The following is a 21569-nucleotide window of genomic DNA, read 5'->3' as shown; positions in this document are numbered from 1 at the left end:
TCTGCTCCAAGATTTTGCCAGGCATGGAGGTGAGACTGGTCTGTAATTCCCCAGGTCATCCATTTTCCCCTTCTTGAAAATGGGGGTTATATTTCCCTTTTTCCAATGGTCGGGAACTTCACCTGACTGCCAAGAATTTTCAAATATGATGGCCAGTGGCTTAGCAACTTCATTCACCAGCTCCTTCAGGACCCGCAGATGGATTTCATCAGATCCCACAGACTTGTGTACGTTTAGGTTTTTAAGATGGTCTCGAACCTGATCCTCTCCTACAATGGGCCTAAGGTCTTCATTCTTACAGTCCCTGCGTCCGCCTTCCAAGACTTGGGTGGTGCAGTCAGAGACTTTGCCAGTGAAAACCGAAGCAAAGAAGTCATTAAGAATCTCAGCCTTCTCCAAATCCAGGGTAGCCAGTTCTCCTGATAGCTTCGAAAGGGGGCCTGCTTTGGCCCTAGTCTGTCTTTTATTCGCTACATACCTATAGAATCCCTTCCTCTTGTCCTTAACATCCCTAGCCAAGTTTAATTCTAACTGGGCCTTAGCTTTCCTAACCTGGTCCTTAGCTTCCCAGACAACATCCCTGTATTCTTCCCAGGCCGCCTGTCCTTGCTTCCACCTTCTATAAGCCTCTTTTTTCCTTTGAATTTTCCTCAGCAGCTCCTTATCCATCCAAGGAGGTCTCCTGGCCCTCCTGCTGCACTTCTTTCTAGTTGGGATGCAACACTCCTGAGCTTGTAGCAGGTGATCCTTGAAGAACAACCAACAGTCTTGGGCCCCCCTGCCCTCTAGGGCTATATCCCATGGAACCTTACTAAGCAGACTCCTGAAGAGGCCAAAGTCTGCCCTCTTGAAGTCCAGGGCAGTGAGCTTGCTGCACACTCTTCTCACTATCCTGAAGATCTCAAATTTGACCATCTCGTGATCACTGCATCCAAGGCTGCCCTGGAGCATCACATTTCCAACTAGCCCTTCCCTGTTGGTGAGCACGAGGTCAAGCATGGCACCTCTCCATGTCGGCTCCTCTATTACTTGCAGAAGGAAGTTGTCTTCCACACAATCAAGGAATCTCCTGGATTGCTTGTGCCGGGCCGTACCTTCGCTCCAACAGATGTCAGGGTGGTTGAAGTCCCCCATGAGAACAAGGGCCTGCAAGTATAAGGCCGTTCCTATCTGTCTGTAGTGCGCTTCATTCACAGATTCCTCTTGATCAGGCGGTCTGTAACAAATCCCCACAGTAATGTCCCCCATTGCTGTTCTCCCTTTAACCCTGACCCACAAACTCTCTGTCGACTGCTCACCTGTCCCCAGACAGAGTTCCATACACTACAGACTATCCCTAACATAAATAGCAACTCCCCCTCCCCGCTTAGACTTAGCCGTGGAAGAAAGGGGGCAGTAAAGCCAGAGGATGTGGAGAAGGTAGACTTGTCCAGCCAAGGGTTGTGGAGGAAGCTGGTACACTAAAAGAATTGTGCTAGAGGGTTTACTCTTCGTTTTCTGTCAACTGGAATGAAACAGTGCTTGAGACTGGTTAGGTTTTTGCATGCATTTGGATTTCACAAGATGCAGTGTGGTTGTGGTTGTATTTGGATCCTGGATCACTGTATACTGTCTAGTAATATGTGCACAAAATTTCTAGAGCCCTGTGATGGAAACTGTCCAGTAACACTTCTGTTCAGAAAAATTTGAAAGTGCCTGCCATTTATTTGTGGTAGATAAAACTCTGCTGTTTGGGTATGTTGGGTTAGTCACCTCACTGAGTTAACAAAAGGTGCTTAAACACAATTTATGGTGCCTCACTAGTTTATCACCATAGCCTGCAGTTTATCAGTGATATCACCATGATGCCTGTTTCTTTCTTCTGTTGAGTGCATGTGTTTGTTTAGCTATTGAAAGGTCTTATAATTAGGGGCTGCAGTTTTCCTGTAATCAAATCGAGAACAAAGAGCCAACATGTCATCATATGCCTACACTGGCAAGGTAATGCCACATCTGTTACCTGTAAAAAAATGCAGGGTCCAGTTCGTAAAAGTAGTGCATGTGATTTCTGCGCTTAATTCTGTAGAGTTTATGGAGGTGGACATGTGCTTGCTGTGAAACACTGTGATACACTCTTTCTCCTATATATACAATATCGGACCTCTGTTACCTACTAAATACAAGCAGAGTAAAGAATTATTCTAGCCAAGATAAATGACGGAATCAGCCAGAAATGGGGAAAGATTTTGGCTCAAATGTGCACACTATGTTTATTCATTGTAGAAGTATAAGTATATATACTTAGTTATTGAAATATTTTCATTGTGCAAATTAAACCTGCCTTCAGGCAGGCTTCATTTATTTGCTGGCAAGTTACATGAATTTTTCCCCTTTATTTACTGAACCATTCTCAAAAGGCAGCTAATCTTCTGAAAGACTCTGCAGTATTTCCCTATTTTGCTGCCCTTTTGCATCAATTCTTCCTGCAGTAATGTTAGTACAAGCCCTTCCAAGCGTATGAACCCCAGACAAAATATGCTTTGCCTGAGGAGCATCTTTATCTGTGGTTATTTTCAGTGGGTCCTTGCAAATACCTTTGTTCTTCTAGTGTGCAGTATTTTTACCAATGTTCTCAAAGAAGTCTAAAATCAAGCCTCAGTTTAGTGATCTTCAGAGCATAATAGTGACAAGGATGAAAAGATCTGAATGACTTAGCAAAACACTTGTTTTTTTTGATTGCATACAATATATCATGGTCTGTATGCTGTAGAAGTGGGTTAAAACATAAGGATAGAAACTGTATATGGAGAAGCAGCACTTCAAAAAGGCTGTAAAGATGACTGCATATCTGGTTAAAAATGAACTCCCAGTGTGACTTAATTTCCTAAAAAGAAGAGTGCCCTGAAGGACCCAGCTGAATCTCTCTAAAGAACGTTGAGAGGTAGCTTGATCACCACATGTCTATACAGGAAGAAAATATGTGATTTGGGCATTTTTAACCTAGTGGTGACTAAAGAGGCTGTGCACTAGAGGTAGGAAGAGACAAATTGAAAATACAGTGCATGCAGGTTTACAGCCAAGGTAATTAGCCACTAGTTTGGCAGTACATATAGTAGACTCTTCGGCATTTAAGTTTTTAAATCAAGATTGAATGTCTCTTTAAAAACAGTAATACTTTGATGTAGCTGTGAAAAGTTGAAAGCTGCTGTGTGAAACGACTGTCATGTGACATAGCCTCTTGCGTATAGCTTTTTCTCAACAGCTGAGAATAGAGCAGAGAAGGTTTCAAGTGAAATGTAGAAATTCCTGTCCCAGAAAGATTAAATTGGTTTGGCATGAGACAGAGACAAAACAGAGATTCCTGTCTTTAAGCCCAGTATAAGCCACTTAAAAGAGTTGGGCTATCATCTGGCAGGTAGTAGTTTTGCTTGTTGTTGCTTACTGCTTGAAGGATGAATGTAAAAGCAGAGGCAATGTATTGCCTTGGTCATGAAAATGGATGATACCAAATGACATTGAGAAAATTACAAGAAATCACTTGTAAAGGTCAAAGTAGTTTGCTTGCACAGGTTGAAAAGGTCCAAGCAAACAATATGGAAGCTCAAATTATTGAGTATCATTAAAATGAAAAAAAGAGGAAGATTTACATTCACCAGGTGGTATAGACAGAACGGTAGGAACTGGAAATTGGCACTTTGTAGGAGGCAGCGTGAACTGATGACTTGATACATATTTAATTTTTCGTTCTTCCCACACAAAAACTTGCCAAAAAAGTCAGATAATGCTCCATGTAGGCAAGCATTTTTTTTATTTCTTCACTCAAGTAGCACAAGGATAATAGTGATGAACACAGAAACTGCAGTGATATATCTGCCAAAATAAATAAGAAATTATGCTGGTTTGGGAGGGGACACTCATCTGCTTCCATGGAGATTTTAAATGAAGCTGTTTGCTGTTCATTGGTTGAAAAGCCTATACATTTTCCAAATAACTGTATGGTCAAAAAGTGTGTTGTTTATTGTTTATATTGAGTTTAACCCGTGGTGCAAACTTTTTACTAGACCTACAACAAGCTGGAGCACAATGAAGATACCATATAAAAATCTGATTGAAGAAAGTGTGGTTTCTCAGTTTATAGTGAAGCAGTGATTACACTATATTAAACTGAAGACGTTTACTTGAAAAGTGTTTTCCATACATGCTCACGAAGTCATGTTAACAACGGATGTGCTTTTGTAACACACAGAAAATCTAAATGGTTTCTAAAAATAGATTTTAAATACTTCTAGGCAAATTGAAAGAGTGGTCCTTGGTACTGTATGGAACATCAATCCAGCCTTACTCACCAAGAAATGATTTTCCTAAAGTGGAAAGAGTGCGCTCTAGTCCAGTTGAAGACCCTACAGAAGATTATGGAACAGATGACTATTCAGGTGTGTACATTCTATTACTCTGATTGTGCCTTCACAGAATATGTTGTGGGTTGAAGGAGTGCCCTGAGACTCTGCATACATAAAATATTAGCGAACTGGATTCTTAATTTGAGGTCAGAACTATTTGTTTCATAATTTAAAGTTAGATATTGTCATTTTATCCATATGACTTCGTAAGCTACATTTAATATACTATGAAGAACGCACTGCTTTTCATGTAAGTATATAAAAATATACATTCATATACAATATATTCATATATACAGTATAGACATATACATATATACAAATGTAAATATGAAGAACATTATCTTCTACATCTGTATTGTTTCTTACTCATCCCTGTAGAATTTTTTCAACCTTACCATTAGTCATTAATAGAACTAGATTTTTGGCACTACAAAGTAAGTCAAGTTGGGAGTTTCCTATATGTATTCCAACATGAGAAGCATCATGTAGATGGTTAGGGCTGATGAATCTGAAGTATTGCTCTGCTAAGCAAACAGCAGGACAAAGTTCAGTTTAGAAGTTTCTGTTATTACAGTCTCCTGCACAGCATGTCAGACCCACAGTTCCTATTTAGATTAAGAACTGCTGAACTCTTTGTTGTGGTAGGTGATGAAACACTACTTCCTCTGCTGCAAAGGTCTCTAAGTTCTTAAGTTTTTGTATGAAGCAAACTCATTTTATTTCAAGTTTACCTGACGTTAGGATAAATTTCAAGGTGGCTGTCAAACTCAGGACATTTCATTCATGAGAGAGCGGTGATCCTGAAAGTTACAACTTCACCCATGGGTTTTGTTCATCTACATAAAGGCAGGAGTTGATGGTTTTCTCCTAGCACAGCAGAAATGACCTATTTGAAAACTGTGAACATAGAATCATAGAATATCTTGAGTTGAAAGGGATATGTGGATTATCAAGTCCAACATGAGATGGAAGACTTGCTAATCAACAAGTAATAGCTAAGGTTTTGCAGCATGTAGCAGCTCAGAGGAAATCACATCTATGCCTTTGTGCCTGGTTCAATTGGGTTGTGGTAGCCATTTGAACCAGTTGTTATTCAGCTGGTAACCAAAGTAGTAGCCACCGATCATGTTGTTCATCATTTGTGTTGACCTGCATGTTTTAAGTGATTTTGCTAATAATTCCTCATTATGAATTACAGAAGCCCTTGCACATTTCTGAATGAAGTTCAGAATGATTTTATTAGGAAAGCATCTGTTTGGATCCAGAAATAGATTCTATGATAGATTCTATGGAGAATGCCACACTTGCTAGAAATTATAAATCCCTGTTAGTAAAAACTGAGACCAGGATTTTCAAGGTCTTTTCGTACTGAAAATCTCTTTTTGGTGCAGCCAAATTTCTGTTTGGAGTTCACATCAAACAGGGAAACAAAGTGATTGCATGTTTTAAGGGTGCTAAGTACTAAATGAAAAGTTTTAATCCCTTCTCCCCCTGCGTCTGGGTTTGTTATAGGTCCCTGCAATGCAGAATGCAGTAAAGTAGGGTGTGATGGGCCAGGACCAGATCATTGTACTGACTGTCTGCACTACTACTACAAATCTAAGAACAACACACGGTAAGACCAAGAGAAAAATATCTTTACTTCATAGATTTCTTAATGTATAGCTTAAGTTCCTTTCCTCTTCTATTTGCTGCAGTCATAGATAATTCATTTGCCAATGAATATGACAAATTTTCTTAGGAGTTGAAAAAAAAAAACCCAGTTAATCAGAAATTAAAGTGCAGCCTTCAAATACCCTTCTCTGTTTATTTCCCCATGTCTTTATTATTTTTTCAGAAAAGTGTATATATATATATATATAAAACTATGATAACTACTACAGCTTCTGTGATTGAGTTTAAACAAGATAGGAAGAAATGTAGATGGTTAAAAATGATATTGTATGACTGTCTGACAGGGCATTTGCCAGTGAGATAGCATATGCAGTAGGGAAATAGATGGAAGAGAAGAGACAGCTTGACACAGTACTTCAGAGGGTTACATCTTAGTAAACATGTGATCGTTAGAAAAACAGTAATGCTGAGAAATATTTTGCTTGGCAGTTATGGTCCTGGAATGTAGTGGCAGGTTATTTCATTAACGACTCTGCCTTCTCTTCCCTGCTGTCTGCAGGATCTGTGTTTCAACCTGCCCACCTGGTCACTACAATGCAGACAAGAAACGCTGTAAAAAATGCTCACCCAACTGTGAAACCTGTGTTGGAGGCCATAGTGACCAGTGCATGACCTGTAAATCTGGCTACTACCTGAATGAAGTAACCAATAGCTGTATTACCAACTGCCCTGATGGGTTTTACCTGGATAAGAGTTAGTATTTCTTGTTGTTTCTTTACTGTGGCTACAGAATTTGATCTGGGGACGTTGCTGGAATACTTACGAGCAGGAAAAGTGTATAGTGATTCATCTATCTATTATTCTATTCCTCTTATTAAATTGTTGCCAGGTGTTATCAAGAATCTCCTCAAAAATCTACTTTTATTTTAAAAAACATGCTTCGAGGCACAGTAGCAGAAGGAGGGCAGTTCAAGAGCAAGTCAGCTGCAGGACAGAGCAGGTTGTCACTACTCCAGAAAGGGACAGGCAGCATGCACATTCTGAACATGAGGCATTCTCTATTTCTCCAAATTCAAATGACATGGTGTCAGATAGAAGAGAGAGCTGCAGAATTGACCATGGGCAGTGATCTGGAATTCTAATTAAAATAGGCTCCTTAGATGTAAAATGTTGTTGCAGTTAATGTTTTTTGACAGACCTACGTACCTGCAGTGATGTAATGACCCAAGCGCAGTAATCCTCTGCTATGTGAGACACCTGCCTTCAGTTTCCTCCTGTGATTGCCAAGTAGACTGCCCATGTTTAATTTCCAGCTTTGGCTAGCAAAAATACTTAGACATATATTCAGACATGTCCTTAAAACTGCAATGACTTTGACCACATTGGTAGAAGATAAATATATGCTCAGGAGCTTTGCTCGTCTAGGTAAGGTACCTAACCTTTTGCTTTCTGCATCATGAAGCTGTGTGTTCATTTTTGAGAATTAGTGAAAACAGGTACTAATTTAATTCTTCCATTTTTCACTGCATGAAAACTACAGTAAAGGGAATTCCTTTACACCCAGTTAAGAGGGACAGATGAAAATTTAGGATTAAATGGGAACATCAGATTTTTCTTCTCAGGAAGGTACATGGCACTGCATCTCAGAAGAGAGCAGGTCCGAAGAGAGAGAAAGACATCTTTTAAAATAGGGAGCTCTTGACATGAAAAGGCAAGTGTTAAGTAATTTATATCTTGACTGTGTTAACATCAGACCTGTTCATGCAGGTGTGTCTTTCAGCTCCAAATCAGGAAGACAGGACAGGCTGCTTGAATGGGAAGTGTAAAAGGGAAATTGCAGGATGGTCTTTGGAACATAGGAAGCAATTTCTGCATATCACTCACTGCTATATGAAAAGATTATTTTAGTCCATATTATAAATAGTTAATGTAAATTCTTTAATGTTTATAAAGATTTTTAATGACCTCAAATTTTCTTTCTTAGGGACAACTATAACTTCAAATGTTTAGAAATAGATTAAACCATTTGATGTTTGATGGGAAAAGCTAATGATAGGCAGAATTTAGCTACTCTAGTCTAGCTTGCTGTTTCCCTTCCCGATGTCAAGCTAGAAAGTAGTAAGTTGTGTAATAATATATCCATATATTTTTAAAAACTGACCAAGGTTTTTTGGGCTGTTATCTTTTTTCCTTTGTAGATAAGGTTGTTTGCCGAAAATGTAGTGAAAACTGTAAGACATGTGTTGAATACCAAATCTGCACAGAATGCAAACATGGCTTAAGGTAAGGAAATGATGGATGTCGCTACACACCATACCTGAAGAGGTCTACAAGGTTGTGAATACACAATGAAGAACATCAGATAGCTATTCAACCTTGAATGGCCTTCATTTCATGTGTTTCATCACTGTTTAGTTTGTAATATAGTATTTTCTTCTACTACTGTGTGCCAGCTTGGCTAACAACAGATTTTTAGAGGGTCTTTCATTTTAGGTAAAATAAAAACCACAGTCATGTAGCAAGCTGGCTTCTTCACTTTTTTGACCTACAGTCAAGCATTATTTTAGTAGTAAAGCTGATAAATCGTATTGATCTTTCTGATTCATTCCTGTGATGGTTCGAAAATATTTTCTTATCTATATTGTGTTTCTTCAGACATCCAGTCATTCACTTATCTCAAGTACCTCAGGCTCAATTCTATTACGGTTTAGTGTGCACATATTTTAAACAGCAGTGGGTATTTTTTCTTCATAAGGGGACTTAATCATTCTTGAAACTGATAGGTAAAACCTACAAAGCAGCAGTACACATTTCAGGCTCCTTTATGAATGAAGGACCTTTTGATCCAAGCAGCAAAGGCCAGAAATCTTGTAAAATTCATGATGGAATGAATGCTGGCTTTATGCCACAAAAAATATGAAGTCAGTATTCAGTATCTGTAGGGGGTTCTTGCAGAATATGAGCGTTCTGCAAATGTTTTAACGTGGGGCTTTTACCTTCCATCAAAGTGGATTTTCATTTAGTAAAAGCTGAATGTTGTTTGCCTGTAGGACATCGATAGCTGAATTCCTTTACATTTTTAAAGGAATTCTTATTTCTGTGTATTTATGTTGCATCTAGATTTTCCAAGTGCCTGCACAAGTTTTGCTATGAATATCTATTTTTTTTAAAAGTGACCTGTTGAAAAGGAAATGTGATCTAATCAGAAGGAAAGCATGGATCAGATCAGAACATTGGTCTATTCATACTCCTGTGAAATGCGAGTATCTGCTTCCCTTTTAAAATGTTAATTAATTTGCAATTCATGTTAAGATTTTGGAGAATTTTAATACGCTCAGCATGACCTTCAGTGTAACTGCAAATCCAAATTAGTAAATTAGCTGTCTAGAAGTTCCTATAATGAGCAAATATGCCAGGAGACCAAAGATGACATAGTCTGGGACCTTATAGAACATAGTCTCTATAGAAAAGTTATGCCCACATTTTCTTCATCTTCTGAAAACTGACTTTCCCTATCCATTAACACAAACAGCAGCTTGTATCACCAGTGAAGAAAGTAGACAAGTCTTTTCACTGTGAGGAGAAATCAGAACATTAAAAAAAAACCCAACAGATTAACCCAAACTTAATGTTTTCTTGGGCAATATTAGCAAACTGAGATAGATTTTCAGTAACATTTTGGAAAAATACCATCTGTGTGGGTGTGCCATATTGGTGCAGCCTTGCAGAACAATCATTTCATGCTCCCCAGTTGTTTGAAATTTGCTGCATTTTCTTGACAGAATTATCAGTGGTCATGGCCCTGTGCAGGTCTTGGGAGACCTGGATTCCAGTTCTGGTTCTGTTACTGGCCCATTAAATAAACATAGGCAAATTATTAGTTCTTCCATATGTAAAAACATGATAATGCTATCTGCCTTGTAAAGCACTTTGAGATGTGTGACTGGGGAAAAATAAAAAGAAAGCAGGAGTTGTTAGATATGTTGAATGGCTAATTTATTTATTTTTATTTTCTTTTTCTGAATTGGGACCATATACATTCTTGAAAATTTCCAGTGGTGCTGAGCACACATGTTTGCTGGATCCAGTCTGTAAAACAGGGTTTTCACTCACTCGAGGTAGCAATCCCTAGAGCTGAAGAGCGTATTTAGAGAAAGAAATTGGATGAAAGCTGAAGTTCCACAGAAGATGGCAAACCTGGCAGAAAATTCCTAGCTTAAGGGGGAAAAAAAACGCAACACAACAAAACAACCGTAAACCTCAACAACAAACTGCTGTAAGGCACCTTATAACATGAACAGCATGAACAGCTACTTAGAGAGGAGCACAGAAATGTGACTCTTTATGCTATTTCTTTTTTTCTGTTATTCACTCTTTTGTGCTATCTTAAAAGTGCCCTCAGGGAGAACACCTCCAACTGTAATCTTGACAAATGTCCCCAGCCACGCTGAACTGGCATTCAGTTAGGAGGTTTCAAAGGAAACTGCTATTGCAGAAAGAGGTGGTGATTTCCTTCACCGTGAATCTGTTTTTAACCTGTGCTGTAGCATAATGTCAGGAAATGCTGCAGGTCTTTTCAAGAGAAGCATGAGATCTTGTAAACAAGTCCCTTAGAATTTTTTTTTAATACAATGATGCTGACCCTGTGAGAAATTCCTTGTGGGTAATTGAATTTTACATGCCTGAATTTTTAGTACTCTTTGGTATTGTTCATTTTCTTCCTGTCCACTGCTACTTGGTAGTATGTACAAAAAGTTTGTAAGATTGTTGTCTCTAAATTCATAAAATACTACCAGTGAAGGAATTTAGTGAATTCTAAGGTATTGGTTATTCTTTTATTAAAAGATAATTACTGGTTTGTGCATGACCTTGTTGTCCTCTGTTGCTGTTATCTGCTGAAACACTGTCCATTTTTCCTTTTTATAATAGTTTGCATGGCACTAAATGTGCTATCCGCTGTGAAGAAGGAAAATACCATAACGGTAAAGAATGTGAACCATGTCACCGTTCCTGTGCGACATGTACAGGTACACCACTGACATTTATCTGCATCATTTCCTTTCCTCTATGTTTTTAGCTCTGATTATGTTCTACTACGTCACGCTTACAGTATAACAGGATTGTTTACATGTAAAAGCGTAATTCTCTTGACAGTTCTTATATATATTTTAAATACAGGAGACTTCCTTGGGCTAACATGAAAATCTAAGTTTTCTAATTGAAAATGTGTATAAAAGCTTTTCTTTTTTCTCTTATTTTTTACCTTTCTCCTCTCTCCCCCTGCCATTAGTAGAGTTTATTCTGATTTCCAGTAATGCCCTCCATTTTCTTTCTGGGATGTAATAATGACTGATATATTTTGTGTGACCTTCAGAACTACCAACAGCCATTTCTTTCAGAAAAAGATATACTGAAATTATGTAGTTGTTTATTCAAGCCACATACCTTTATTGCTTGATGCTGCTGTTTGAAAGAAAGGCAGGTAAAAATACAGTCTCTAAAGTCATAAGGTTTTGCCAGCATTAAAGGTGGTGTCTGTTAGGCAATAAGAGGAACTAGCCAGTAATACAGTATATTTGCTCTCTGGTTTAAGGTGCTGGAATAGATGCCTGTATAAACTGCACACGAGGTTATTTTATGGAAGATGGAAGATGTGTGCAGTCCTGTAGTAGTGGTTATTACCTTGATCACTCTACTGAAAGTGGATACAAAAGCTGCAAGAGGTATGATCAGTGGATAATATATGTGTCCAATGTTTGGCAGTATATTAGCTATTCCTGTGTTGAAGAAGATAATGCTTATGAGAACATAACACCACTACTGACTTAAAAGAATTAAAAAACAATCTATTGCATGCTATGCAAATGAAGGAAGAGTGTTTGTTTTGGTTTGGGGTTTGGTCTCTTAGAGTTACATTCATGCAGGTCTTCTAAAAGTGTTTTTCTTATACATATATGTGTGCCCTTCACTTTAAAAGAACCTATAGTGAGAATATATGTAGATATGCGTAAACATGTTTTATATTTATAAATCTGGTAGAGGATCTGCATTTCTCAGTAATAAACAAAAATAGTCAAAATAGTGGGGATTATTACAAGTTAATCATTATTTGTAGGGACCATTCCACAAACATGGCACAAGTGTATCACCAGACTGCTATCCAAAATAGTTCACCTGACTTTGTGTGCAAATGTGTGGATAAATCTTGGACAAGGCTGAGCTGTGGAAGGAAGGGACATTTTTTCCATTCCATTCTTTATTAAGCAAATACCATTTGTTGCCCTTTGGAATCACTTATTATTCACTCACATTGAGTTCACGACCGGAAGGGAATCACCCTGTCTTACAGTTTTACACATATGAAAAAATTTACTTCCAACGAAAATATGATGGAAGCAGAAGGCTGATGAAAAAGACTGGGCAGCAGGTCAGTTGTTTCCGTCCTGTGGCTTTAGCTCATGTCTTGCTGGCATTTGTATGCACGATCAGCTTAATGCTTTTGTTGATTACTTCTGCATAGTTCCAGAATACTAGAATAATACAGCTTTTTAGTATAAAGTGGTTGGAGGAAAGAAGCAGGGGTAGTTAATTACTTTTAATTATTAACAGAGCAGTTGATACCTTTAGAAACAAGCCCTTTGCAATACAAAAGAGGGCTGCTACGATGAGGCCACAAGACCAACTCCTGTCACTGTCTTTCAGATGTGATGCTAGCTGTTTGGATTGCAGTGGTCAAGGAGACAGAAACTGTACAAGCTGTCCAAGCGGCTATAACCTGGACACCGGTGTCTGTGTGGTGGGAACAGTCTGCAAGGATGGTGAGTGAAATTATCTGAAGACATTCATTTTACCACTACTATCTTCTTCTTTTACATGTATGGGTTGGTTTGGTCTATTTCTTTTATTTTGTTACAGTCGTGATTTGAAGCCTACATAAGTTCTGATTTTTTTCAGTCTTATGAAAAGGAGGAAGCTACATTTGCATGTATTAACAAGATTAGTCACATCCACTTTACCTGAATTTTCCTAAAATAATTTCCCCCCTGCCAACAACCTACTTTTCCTTCCTTATCTGTTTTTCAAAAGCCATTGCTTTCAAAAGGTTTTTATCTAAAGACCCTGATGTAATATCAATAGAATCACTATTATCTATTTTGCCACTTTAAACTGTGAAAATGCTGTTAAGTAAAAAGGATTTTATATACCTGTAGTGTTGCTTGAATTATGTGAAAGGGTAATGATGACAAAAGAATTCTGTAATAGGGAGCACCCAATTTATGCTGGAGATTTGAACTTCAGAGAAAGTTCAGATCTCCAATTTCCCTCTGAAAAGCTTTCTGTGGCAATCAAGACAGCATTCTTATTGCGTATGATTGGCATAATTTTTCATGAATATTCATTCCTTTCAAATGTCACAATTACAGAGATATTTAGATAACATCTTGCTTCCCTAAAAATGTTACTATGTGAATTGCTTCTAGATACAGCCCAACAAGTGCAGTCCAACAGGAAAATCATACCAGAACAAAGTCTAGTGTTAAGCCATATGGAAGATACCTGACATCAGATGTACAAAAAGCTGACAATGACTCTTGGCTCCAGCTCATTTCTGCTGGCTTTAGTAAGAGTTTTACCAAAGACATTAAAAAAAAATAAAAAGGAAAGGCTGCAGGTCCAAGTCTTGTTTCCATGGACCTTTACAGCTCCTGTTGGAGTTCAGGCCTTCAGACTTTGAAAAGTATCCTGTTTTTCATAAACTTACATTAGTTGCTGGTCACAAGGCCTTTTCACGTCATTGTAATCTAGAGCAAGTCCAGAGAAGGTGAGATACAGATGGACAAATGAAGAGGAAGTGTAATGCTAGGAGTTTTGACTAACCACCATCTCAATATATTGTTGCAATTGAATTCTGCAGTACAGATATTTGATGTACCAGTTTGGTCTTTTAATATGGCTGGATAAATCTGTCGTCATTTGTACACTTCCAGCTTCAGTCAGATACAAACGTAGTTTGTATCTGGGGACACTCCATCTGGGGAGTAGACTGGGGAGGCTTCATCTCACCGTGGTCTCTCCCATTCTTCAAGGGCAGCTGCCATGAAAGGGAAAGACCAGTGCGTGGGCCTTCAGGCAATTGCAATGCACTGCACAGGATCCCACCGTACAGCACATGTTCTCAACAGACCAAGATAGGCAAGGAGAGTTCAGAAGATTGTTTGTTTGTTTTCTGTTAATTTACAAAGCATAGAGGGCCTCATTTCTTTACCTGACAATAGAGCACTGGTTACTAGTCTCACTAACACTATAGGAATTTCATTTCTGTTGAGAATGTTTTATTCTTTTTCCTTGGTTTGACTGTTTTATTCTTTTAATTCATAACAATTAAGAACAAATTTCTTTGCTGTAAATATCACTGTTTTCTAATTATTCTCTTTCTAATCTTTTTTTCCTTTTCACAAATGGATACCAATCATTCCCTGTCGGACCACACAATATCTCTTCCTGAAAAAAATAAAATAAAAAAATGCTGTTGACTGAAATTCCTTTTGATGGACCAAATTTCCTACTTGCTACCTGCTCCTGAATGGTCTCTTCAACCAAATCTGCCTGTCTGACAAATTAAACCTTCCTCCATTGTACACGCCGTGCTCCCCAAACCTTCAACCTTCCCTTCTTCTCTTGCTGCTGCTCCCTGGAAGCCACGGAAGAGTCCTGGGCCGAGGGAGGATTCTGTATGCTGGTGAAAAAGAACAATCTCTGCCAGCGGAAAGTGCTTCAGCAGTTATGTTGCAGAACATGTACGCACAAGGGGTGAACTGACACCTCCCAGCATCCTCCTGCTCCTGTAGACTTATAGATTAATCTGTATTATTGAAAAAGGAAAAAAGGAAAAAAAAAAAGAAAACAAAAGGAAAAAAAAAAGCCACCTCTCTCTCTCCCTGCCTCTTTGTCTGGGGAGATGGTGAACTGTTTGTTGGAACTTAAATGGAAAAACTACAACACGCCTACCTTTCATAACTGGGTGTCTAGAGCTGAGCATCCAGAATCACAGAGTCAGTATTGTGTGACCAAAGCATTTGATGCCAAAATTAACATTTAACTCATGATTTGATTTCCTGTCAACCTTAGGATTATTCTTGTTTTTGAAGGTCCTTTTTCTTCCCTTTTTTTCCTGCTTCTTTCCCCTTGAGATGTTTAAAGAGTGTTTTAAGAATACAACACAAGTTTACATGGATTAAAACTAAACTATAGAAAAATGTATGCATTAGTCTTTTTTGTGCTGTGTGTATTCACAGGGGGAACTTGAGTTCCTGAGGGGATCAAAAACATCATTAGCTGCAGGACTAAGTTCTGCCCCTTTTGTAACAGTATTTAAAGAAATGAAAGTGAACATTTCTGCACACATCTTTCTTACTTCCTCTGCTGTGTGCTGGTTTTTGTATCACATACAGTATGTATATATGTTTGCCCAAAATGTGGTTTTGGTCATATAAATTTCATTTTTAGACAGCTAGCTTATTAACAGATATGCTAGGATTTTTATTTTATTTTTTTAAATTGTCAAAGCTATTTCAAATAAACTTAAAAAAAAAAAAAAAAAAAAAAAAAAAGGAAGTTGTTCCTGTAGTGAACAAATTCAAAAGATACTACTTCTTTTGGTTTGCATAAGCAAGAGTAATGTATACTCTCGGAAGTCAGAAAACATTGCTAACATGTAAGAAGTATTCATAAATTATTGTTGTCTTGTAACTTTCATAAAAAAGGGGATATTATCATACAGATATGTGGAGCTATTTCATAGTGCCCATATGTATATGCCAGTGTGACTATTTGTGACAGGATGTGTTTACAGGACTGGATTTATAATTGTGCCAAATACATCTCCAGGAATAATTACATATAGGGCAATAAATGAGTGATTCTCTTGATGTACCAGTTGTGTCATGATAAGCCTGAATCTGCTTTTAACTGCTTACAATAGAAATTTTAGCAAGAATACTCTTGCTGAGGCCAATGGAGTTACCTCACTGTAAAACCATCCTGAGTGGTGAGAGAATTGGCTCCCGCCTTTTCTTTCTTTACCCAGGCACATGGCTGACAGTACAAATTTCTGTTTAATATATCTTCAGCTTAACTTAGCATACTGTTCAAAAGACAGTCATTTAGGAGAAAACATAAAATTTAATTGTGAAGATACTGTTTTCAGGGGATAAAACTTAAAATATACAAAGCGTCTTTTTCAGATATCTTTCCAGGACACATAAATAGAAAATGGATTGCAAGGTCTTTAAGCATGTAATTGTTAGAAAATAAAGGGGATCAAAACTGACTGTGGAAGTTTTACAAACAAATTAATACAAACCTATATAGATAATGTGCCACCTTTAGCAGAGAGCAGATAAACTATTACAACTTGGTTTGGTATGACAGGGGGCCAGCCAGCCTCCTTTGGTGCCCATTACAAAATTCCTGATAAACATTCAAATCTGAACGAATTCAACTTGTGCTAGTTTACCTACTAGTCTGGTACTGCCTCATTTCTCAGTATAACGTGTTTAACTAGGACATAATGCTTTCAAAGTTTAAGTTAATATTATATATATATTATATATAAATATATATTCATAATTGAGATTAATTATGTAATGGATTGTAAAGAATTTGTTTGGATACTTACAAATGGCTCTAACACTACTATAGAGAAGAAATTAAAAACTGTTTTCTTTTAAAAAACTGACACATTGTTATATCCAAATTCATTTTCACTGAAAAATACTGTACATGTGTAAAATGATCAGTTGTTATTTGTAAAATAGGGTAGTTCTGTTGTAATTGATATTGGCCAAAATCAATGTTATTCCATATTTTATTTTTTCTATTAAATTAACCTAAATTCCTGTTCTTTTGGTCTGGAAAAACATGTTGATAATCTGTATGTAAAATACCTTTGTTGAAGAGCACAGGTAGCTTTACGGTATACATCACTACATGCAATTCATTGAAACAAATTGGGAGGGTAAGAGTGTTTAATTTTATTGTGGATTTTTTTTTTTAAGTGATGGATTTATGGTTGCACAAATGTCTGGGTTTTGTGGAGAACATCTTTAGTGTAGTAGCAATACAGCTACGTCTGAACCCAAGTGGGTAACATCATCGTCTTCCTCGGACCTGTAAGAGTTTGTGATGAGTCTAATCTCTTGCATGCTTAGTGTTAAAAAGTGAAATCCATAACTACCTGTTGGCTCAGACAGCTTAGGAGGAAGGTTTCATCTTTGCCATCATACTTGCTCATTTACACAGTGGGATACTGATGTCTGTTCACGTGCCAGTACTCACATCCAGTGTACCTCAGATCACAACCCCAGGTTGCCACTTGAGAACAGCAGGATGTCTGTCCTGGCCAGTAAATCAAAAGGGTTCCATGTAGACTCATCTGTGACCCCAGAGTGAGATCCTCCATCAGCATTAGCTGATGCTCACATTCATTTCCCACTTCGTCCCATGACCTGAGTGGAGACCAAAGTGGCAACTTACTCAAGAAGTCATATATTCAGATGATGTTTTGAGGAGGTTCACTGAGGCCATATAAAGAATTTTCTGACAGAAAACACCTTTCAGCTTTAGATATCTCATTGTCCCCATTGGTTTCAAAACAAGGTGTTAGGTCATTCTCATTTGCCCTGTCAATCCTGGGAGTAACATGGGATGGCACATTTTTAGCAGTTGTTTGGTGAGACCACACCTGCAGAAAAGGTTGGCCTAACTCTTACACCAATACCATAGAAAGGCTTCTTTCAGCTCACACCCCGCCTTTATCTTCCAACTGTTATGAGAAATTCAATGAATCATGGTGTCTTTGATAGTCAAGATTTCATCTTCTTTGAGTAAGAAACAGACAAAGAGCTTGTTATAGCTCTGGCCAAAGAAGTGTGCTGTAGAGGGTGTATCCGTAAATGAGCTGTGAAGTCTCATAGACACGTAAGCATAGAACTGAGTTTTAGACTGATAACCAGCACTTTCTGGTGTCAGCTCAGACTCTTTGATCATTTTTATTTATGATGTCTTAATAGCAGTGGCCACATGCAAGCAGAATTTGTAAGCAGCACTATAGTTAGTCCTTGTGCAAGAGGATCACTGCAGCAACAGCATTGCAACTGAAGGAAACTAGTTTGTTCCCAGCTGCAGAGTTTTCTTAAGTGATTGATCATCCCTGTAATTCAATGGTGAGTAGTTCAGTATTTGACACTGTTGCTGGCATGCAAGAGTTATCTTTTTAGGAAGTTCAGAATCTGCTAAGTATAAACAAAGTACTTTTCTCCATCTCTGAAAGGACCATGAATGGCATCAGTCCAAATCTGTTAATTGATTTCTGCTGTAGTTATATCACAAATCAAAAAGCAGTGACAAATTGAAGATGCTCTTCTAGTAAAGACATATTACTTCTGTGGTAAAGTATTTTCCAGTTCATGTCTGCTTAGGAGAATCCTTATGGAATTCTAAATCTAAATGAAAACTAGACACCAACTAGACTTCTTCTTTCCTCAAAGTCTCAAAGACAATGACAGGTTTGATTAAAAAAAAAAAAAAAAAAAAGGAAATCTCATACATGTGCTAACACTATTTTTAACTAGGAAAAAAAAAAACTTAGCATGCCCCAGACTTCTAGAACATCCTGCAGAAGCCTGGTGTATGACAGCATCATTTTATAATAATCCTTTTCTGTGATAGGATTACAGTTTTACTCCCTTTCTAGCTGCAGCTCTCAACCTCAGCCACACACACCAGTGTTGTGGGACCAGCAAATCAGACACCTGCCAAGATATGTTGATGGAAACCTCATGCTTCTGACCAGTAGCTTCTGTAGCTCTTGGCTTAGACCCTGCTTGCCTACACACCAATCTACACTGGCACATCCTGCGTCTTTCTGGGGAGGCTTTGCAAGCTCCCCCTCTGTGAAGAACACTGTTTTCTAATTAAGATTTTCATATGAGACCTTACAGACTACCCCAATCTCCACTGGGATTGCAGCTTTCCAACGTCCTGTGACATTCTGAGCAACCCCTGCTACTGAATATGTTGTGTAATAGGGCTGCTGCTTGTTCTACATTGTCAGGTAATGGCTGTATGAACCTTGAAGACAGTAAACCTATAGACAGAGATACTAGAGCTAAGTACAGCAATTTCACCCATCACTAAATACGACTTGTAACTGGTGATGACCAAGTTAATCTTCTTAATATTCGTATCACAACCAGAGAGAGCATTATCCGTATGAGTGGCCATTTTAGGTAACTATCTGCTGCTTTTTAATGAAATTATTTAAAGAACTGAATGACTGTAAGAAAATCTGTTATAAATTCAAGTTTCCTGTAAAGACATTAAAGTGACTGCTTGTAGGAGTCAAAGCTTTCAATTTGCAGTACAACTTGCAGAACAATAACTCGTCTGTGATCCATTACCATGCCTTATATTTATATTGGGTATGCAATTGTCATGTCATTGGTACAGAATGACTCAAGAAAAGTTCTGCCATTTGATGTTTGTGCATAATATTTTTTAAAAAGCATTAAAAAAGTTTTACAGCATACAAAGAAAAATCCTAGTCAGGTTTTCATCAAAAAGAAACTTACACCAGCAACTTGCACAAGGTTATTCAGAATGTGCAGTTTCAATGTATGAAGGCAAAAAGGTTGAAAATGTATTTTTTATGAAGATTTTGTTTAGGGGAAAGACTGAATTCTGTTTGGCTTAGTTAAACTATCTTGGGAGATTTCAATTTTTTTATTAAATTGGTTATCTGATTATTTGCTACCACCTGTCATGAGAGTGTACTGGGGCTTAATCCTCCGCATTAGAAGGACTAAAGAACTGTGGGTAGCAACACAGTGTCCTTGAGAACAGCGTAAGGCTCTGAACCTTAGAATTACAACCAACCAGTCCTAAGTGCAACCAACAGCTGTATTTCCACCACTGGTTCCACACTGATGAGCAAACAGTATTCAGATCTGTTTAAGTCCTGGGACATACCTGTGAAGTCTCAGACCACAGTAACATTGGGTCTCACTAGGGAAAATGTACTGAAATCCTCAAGATAAAGCCAGAGAGATTGCCAGAGTAACATTCACCTGCTATGCAAGGGTTGCAGGCACCACCACAGAATTGTATTTTAATAGCCACATTCACTATGAAACTATCCTGGAAGGACTTTATTTCTGGATTACAAAGCAATGTTTGTTGAGTAAGAATGGAGCCAGTTCTCACTGCTAGCATGAGAAGTGTGGTCAAGGGAGAGCATATTGTGGTGAGAAGGCTGTGAGCATTTAGAAAAAAAATAATTCCAGTAAACAACAATGCAGCCTCTCAGTGCCTCACCAAAGGCTGGGATTTGTTACATCTCTTTTTTTATGAGCAGCTCATGCGTTTGCTGCCAAAGATGGGCAAGGCACAGCTTAGAAGAATGCCCCTTGTATAATCATGTATCAGTGTTTCTCAGTGTTCGGAGGACACAAGTTCTTCCCATTTCAGGTTTAGGTCTACCCAAATCAAACTACAGAAATCCCATCGACAGGGAAAGGCTCTGTGTGTACAGATTACATACTTCTAGCTGTAAAACACAGGAGAGAGACATCATGCTACCTTGGTTGCCACTGGATTATGACATGTCTTCCTCCAGCATTAAAAGATTCTTATCTTTAATGTACTCCAGGTACAAATAACACCAGCTTTACTCAATGTATACAGTCAGCTTCCACCTTTCTTTTGCATATTTCACAGGAGACTACCCGGTACCAAAGCACTACTATCAGCATGATGAGATATTTTCAATGAGATTCAGGTGTCTCCATTCCACTGCCCTTTAGGAAATTCCCAGCCACTGAGCTTCACAAGAAATTTGAAGCTTTGCAAATTGAGACAGGGAGAATTCCAGCTGGGAAGCTTCAGGAATGGAGAGGCTAAGTAAATTTTTTCCATTGTCAGTCTAAAATTTTGAGACTGCCATGGTATTTCCAACTCCTGGAAGTGAGAAGGGTACAGAACAGTGTTAGCAGTACAGCTCAGGATTGCTCCATTCCCTTTCCCACTTTCTCATAGAAATGCTGTCAAATTTCAGGCTCCAGGTGAGGAGCAGAAAACCTTGCCAGGCACCAACCTTTGTGCTCACATAGGCCAAGGAAAAACCCTGATCCCAGACAGCTTTTACTTCCAGGCATCCACATCATTAGTAGCTACAGAGGTTTTAAAGTTATTTTTTAAATGCTAAAAAAATAATAATAGTACAAATAGAGGTTTAAAGCTGATTTTTTAAATGCTAAAAAAATGTCTTTCTGGAGTCTATTTATGCCCACTCAGTACCCCTGAGGGCTTTGACTTCAGTGAGTTTCTGAAACAACCATTGTATAAATACTACATAGAAATGAAGGAAGAAATACACAGAATAAAGAGAAGGAGAAAATCCCTTTTTGTCAGCAAAAAAGGCAGCTTTGGCTAATGTAAATATTTTTATTCTGCAGGGGAAAGAATAGAGGGCTGTGTAAGATAGTGTGGTTGATAAAGCTGTTGCCTCTCTCCTGC

General features: G+C 38.1%; 1 protein-coding gene across 1 annotated transcript in view; it reads left to right on the top strand.

The window, feature by feature from the left end:
* The window catches only part of PCSK5 (proprotein convertase subtilisin/kexin type 5), a gene marked incomplete at its 5' end in the record, with an annotated part of 204094 nt that extends 189185 nt beyond the window's left edge, over positions 1-14909 (top strand). The window contains 8 exons of the mRNA XM_080638774.1: positions 4269-4412; positions 5895-5997; positions 6556-6749; positions 8195-8279; positions 10926-11023; positions 11590-11719; positions 12699-12814; positions 14696-14909. Of these exons, the coding sequence (XP_080494900.1) occupies positions 4269-4412; positions 5895-5997; positions 6556-6749; positions 8195-8279; positions 10926-11023; positions 11590-11719; positions 12699-12814; positions 14696-14811 (986 nt within the window). The 3' untranslated portion in view covers positions 14812-14909. The remainder of the gene's footprint in view (positions 1-4268; positions 4413-5894; positions 5998-6555; positions 6750-8194; positions 8280-10925; positions 11024-11589; positions 11720-12698; positions 12815-14695) is intronic.
* Between the last annotated feature and the right edge of the window lie 6660 nt (positions 14910-21569).

Source organism: Psittacula echo (assembly GCF_963264785.1).
Source record: "Psittacula echo genome assembly, chromosome: Z".
Lineage (NCBI taxonomy): Eukaryota > Metazoa > Chordata > Aves > Psittaciformes > Psittacidae > Psittacula > Psittacula echo.
This window is presented reverse-complemented; position numbering and strand designations above follow the sequence as displayed.